The following is a 5260-nucleotide window of genomic DNA, read 5'->3' on the forward strand; positions in this document are numbered from 1 at the left end:
CAGTGCCCAAGCACCATAAATGACCACTAACATTTAATTCAACAAATCTGCATTTCCCAAAGATGCTGAAGGGAGTGGAGCATCTCCCTTGTCAGGAAAGGCTGAGGGAGCTGGGGTTCTGGAGCTTGGAGAAGAGAAGACTGAGGGGTGACCTCATGAATGTTTACAGATATATAAAGGGTGAGTGTCAGGAGGATGGAGCCAGGCTCTTCTCGGTGACAACCAATGATAAGACAAGGGGTAATGGGTTCAAACTGGAACACAAGAGGTTCCACTTAAATTTGAGAAGAAACTTCTTCATGGTGAGGGTGGCAGAGCCTGGCCCAGGCTGCCCAGGGAGCTTGTGGAGTCTCCTTCTCTGCAGACATTCAAACCCGCCTGGACACCTTCCTGTGGAACCTCAGCTGGGTGTTCCTGCTCCATGGGGGGATTGCACTGGATGAGCTTTCCAGGTCCCTTCCAACCCCTGACATTCTGTGATTTTATATGTGCTTTAACATAATATAAAACAACAAAAAAGGCTTTTCTATCAACTTCAAGTGGAAAAGGTTTACACATGAGAACACAAAGCAAGTCTTCATACGACTTAACCAGCCTAAGTACTGGGAATACACCGTAGGAATCAATTTTGTTTAGCTAGGCTGGGGGGGAGGAGTGGGAATCCGCGAGGAAATGCTAAAATAAAACATATGGCACCAAGACTGAAGTCTAAACACTCAATTTAGTTCTCCAGCAGTTAGAGAGTGTAACATTTTTCTTGAATGGGTTTTAAACAGTTAGGCATATGAAACTGGCTGCAGAGAGCACACGAGACTCACAGGTAACAACACAACTTTTAAAGCTTATTTTTTGAAGTGTGATCATCAGACAAGAACCTCCCATTCCACCACACTTTTCACACTCACAGGCTTCAATTGTACTCAGTGAATATCTACAAGCTACTCTTTTCCAATGGCAGTACTTTTTCAGTACAGGAGATCACTGCACAAACATAAGATGGATGACCACAGACATTTTGGTAAAAGTTGGGGAAGTGGAAAACTTAATTCTAACAAGTTCCTCTATACCTGCAAAAGAAAACTACCCCCACGCAGGTGCACGCGCGCTCACACCTACATTGGGAAGAATGCGGCTAGAAATCTAAATATTCAACTCCAAAAGATCAACACATTCACAGGCTAAGCACAGCTCAAAAGTGATGAAAAAACCTAATTGCTCAGTAAATTGTGACCCCACCACATCTGTTCGTGCAGCCCGAGTTTTCCTCATGACTAGGAAGGAATTTGTCAAGGGAGAAAGGGCAGAAGAACCAAGCAAGGTAACACTCCCACCACTCATTTATCTGCTGTTTCTGGCACAGGCTGCTCACAGTCAAGAGGATGCTCCAAAATCAAACAGCCACAGGCAGCACAATTCTCATCTTACCAAAAAAGCAGCAAAAAATGAGAATGACCCAGTTCCAATCAACTTCACTACCGCTACCAGCATTTCCAACAGGAATTGTGAGATCCAAGGGAACTCCTGTGTGCCACTATCTGATCAGCATGATGCCAAATTTTTTTCGGGGGGGAGGGCTTCAAAATGACAACTGTCATGATTTATATGCAATCCCTGCTTAGAAGGCCATCTTTACAACCACCAGCACAGGCTACATTTTTCTTTTTAGATGAAAATTTAGACGTCTCCAAAGGTAGCATTCACCAGCAAAGACTATCACTTCTTTGACGGTACATGCCATAAAAACACTCTATAAATTGCTTCCTCTACCCTCACTTCCATTTTGTCTTTTTTTTTGACAAGAAAGTCAGGTTCTGATCCCAAGTAAAGTTCCTTGATTCAGTGGAACAGAAGTTACTTAAGCCTAAGGAGGCTACTCAGCAGTTACTAACACTAACCAAGCATAATAATCACAGGCATTAATCCATACCTTTATAATGGCATGAGACACCACCAGTGCTGAGTAATCCCCTTTTTTTTTTTAGTATTAGCCAGAATCAGGAGGGCAGTTCTACAGAAATTCTCTTCACAAGTAGAAAACTCGCTCTTTCAGTTCCTACACCAAAACGGTACAGAGCCATCCATGTCAAATAAAAGCCACACGTGGCTATTTCCAGGCAAAACCAGCACAAATTAAGGAATTCGACTACACATTGATTTTCTTTATTCTGATGTGGAAAAATAGCTGAGCTGGTAATTTACTGGCTGCCAGATGCTAAATGTGAAGAGTGACACTTTTCAGCAGGAAGCAAGTTCAATCCTTTAAAAGCACCGGTGCAAGGTTCATGTCTTTCCACACCAGGATGTCTCTTTGTTCCTTGCTGAAAGACTTTAACAGCTCTACAAAGAGAGCTCAAAAAGAAAAAATCCACCTTGAGGTTTACAGGAGACATGAAACAGGAGGCAAGACAGTCAAGCTCAGTTAAAACAGTGATATTTTGTCCCACAAATCATATATGTGCTCGGAAACTTGTGTCACATCTCCATTCAGGATGCTGGCAGACACACCAATGTTTGAAATGAGTAAAGCGGAGGGAATAGGAAAGTTAAAAAGAGAAACCATATGTTTGCAATATAGACAATTCAGTGTGCACTCCATCACACACCCAAATGCCAACACGATCTCTCAGTGAGCAGGCGACTTCCAGAAACTTGGTTTACAGAGGGACATGGAAAAGATATGAGTGAAATTAAATAATCCTTTACTGATTTCTCCCCCAAGTTCCATCAATTAACATGAGACGGCAATGCATCTCTGTGCTCCTCTTAATACTTTGAGGCTGTAGGAGCAAGTTCTCCGAAGAGCAGAAGTGCATCTACATTCCCTTTTGTTCCCATCCCATCCTGTTCACCAGCTACAAAGAGACAGACTGTCCCTCCACTCCCACCCTTGGATCCTCAAGCTCAAATCCTTGTTTGTGCAGCCAGATCACCCCTTTGCAGGGTCCCTAAAGAAGAGCAAAGCATTTCCTACACACACAGATCCAGTTTCCTTTCCCCAAATGGGTGGTATGTTCTCCCCCTTCCTCCCCGTACCTTTATCTCCCGCTCCTCAAAGAGGCTGAACATCATCCTCCCCAGGGTGCATTTTCCAAAGAAGGTTTAAAGGGCTGAGCTGTAGGATTAGCCTTTCCCATCTTTCAGGGGCATTTTCTCCTTCCTAAAGCTCTGCTGCTCCCACCGAGCAAAGGAAGAGGACAAAGCCTGATCCCACAGAGCAACAGGGATTTCCAGAAGGATTCCCCCCCCCCCCCTCCACAGCTTTAGTTCCTTCCTACTTTTAAGCAATGCCAAGAATTTAATCTCTTAAAAGAGCATTTTCACAAACTCTCCCACCCATCTTAACAGAAAACAAGTCTCCCCACGAGGCAGAGATGGAAGGCCTGGGCACAACAGCACTACATCATTTATAAACTTCAAATAAACGTGCTCCACAAAGATGGCTCTAAAAATTAACCTTCTTCCTAAAAGCCTTTGGCCAGCAGATTGCCTTGCTGCCTCCTGCTTTATTTTGTGTCTCCAGAGAGCAGGACACAGGAGGCACTGACCTTAAAGTCACCTGTGGCACCACCTCAGATGTGTCACATACTCACCCTAGAGCAATATATCCCTCAAACACACACCCCAACAAAATGGTTGAGACAGCCAATAAATCAGTATAGCAGGAGGCTTTTGGTAAGTGTGCAGCTTAAAGTGAAGAGAGAGTAAAGAGAAGAAAAAAAAAAATCATTTAATGGAGAGAGCAAGGGCTGGGGCCTCGAGCTGCAAGGACAATGAATGAAAATCCACAGCAGCAGCAAAAACTCAGGATAAAAGGCTCATTTGGCAACACTACAAAACCCTCCATCCCCACACAAACCAAAGCAACGTGGGGCTCCCAAACTGCTAAAGAGACGAGTCATCCCCCTAAAACCAAAGAGGGTGCCCTAGAAGGACAGAGCCCACATTAGCGCTGGAGTTTGGTCCCAGCGCACCCCAATTCTCACACTGAGGACAGAGGAGCCCCCACAGCGTGAGCCCCATCCCGCTCCCCCATGTTTGAATGGACACACGGGGGAGAGGGGGAGGTTGGAGATGAGAAAGGTGCCCCCCCCAAACACGACTGCCCCAAGCTGAGGCTGGGACAACCCCCTGTCACCCTATGTGGGTCCCACACACGCGTGAGGGGGAGGACCAGCCCCCCAACATCCACAGAGAGGCTGCGGAGGGGGCACCCCTAGGCCCGCACCCCCCCAAACATGCACACCTCACGGAGTAAGGGGTCTGAACCCACTGACACACCCGTGGTGTGGCGGGGGTGACCCACACACCTCCCTCGCGAGAAGGGACAGACCCCCCACTTAATCAAAGGGGTTCCCAAACCCCCACAGCCCTCAGGACACGGGGGGCAGACCCCCCCTCACACACACCGCTGGGGACAAACGCTCCCGCTGCTTCACGGGGTGTGTGACAGGAGCCTCCTCAGCCGAGGGGACACAGACACCCCCCCAGTGCAGACACACCCCCCGGCCCCTTCGGGGCCCGCACAGACACCGGGCGGGTGGCTTAGCGCCCGCGTCCCGCCGCCACTCACCGATAACCTCCTGCAGCTCGTAGTCATCCTTGTTGATGGACCAGGGTAGCGCGCTGGGGTCTTCGGCCATGGCCGCGCCCGCCCGCCACGCCGCGAGGGGGAGCGCCACGCAGGAGCGACGGAGCGGACAAGCGGCTACGCTGCCCCGCGCGGCCCGGCCGCCCCGACGCCCAGCCGAGCCCCCGCCGGCAGCGGCACCCGCGACCCCGCCGCCTCCTCCGCTGCCGCTACCGCCGGCCAAACTTCAGCTGCTCCCTCCACCTGCCCATGCCCAGAGCGCGCTGACGTCACCCGCGCACGCCGCCGCCGGGCTCACGCCCCGCCCGCCACAGCGGGGAGCCGCCCGCCGCCATCTTGAGTGTGGCACCACTCCGCCGCCGCCACGCCACCCCAACCACGGTTTATTCAGCCGCCGCCACCTCCCTCACAAGACGGGCCGATGCGGCGGGCTGGCTGGCGGAAGTGGGCGGCGGAGCGGGGAGTCTGTAAGGGGATGAAAAGGAAGGGCGGGGATGCCACACACAAGATGGCGGCCACCCGCATCTTCCCCTCCCTCAGGAAAGCGGCGGGAGGGGCTGCCGGTTTTAAGAGCCACCGCGGGCTGCGATTGGCTACCAACCGCCTAACGCGCAGCTCCCATTGGCGGAGAGGCTGTCAATCACATTTTGTCCTTCTCCAGGGTCCCTTCGC

General features: G+C 50.4%; 1 protein-coding gene across 2 annotated transcripts in view; it reads right to left on the reverse strand.

Moving 5' to 3' along the window:
• The window catches only part of OXSR1 (oxidative stress responsive kinase 1), a 101835-nt gene extending 97000 nt beyond the window's left edge, over positions 1-4835 (reverse strand). The window contains exon 1 of one of the 2 annotated variants that reach the window (XM_065830651.2): positions 4571-4835. In XM_065830651.2, coding sequence (XP_065686723.1) covers positions 4571-4640 — 70 coding nt within the window. In that variant the 5' untranslated portion in view covers positions 4641-4835. Of the gene's footprint in view, positions 1-3033; positions 3181-4570 lie in introns of those variants that run through there. The other variant, XM_071805359.1, reaches the window with a different exon arrangement.
• Positions 4836-5260: the final 425 nt, after the last annotated feature.

The sequence above is a fragment of the Patagioenas fasciata genome, chromosome 2, assembly GCF_037038585.1.
Source record: "Patagioenas fasciata isolate bPatFas1 chromosome 2, bPatFas1.hap1, whole genome shotgun sequence".
NCBI lineage: Eukaryota > Metazoa > Chordata > Aves > Columbiformes > Columbidae > Patagioenas > Patagioenas fasciata.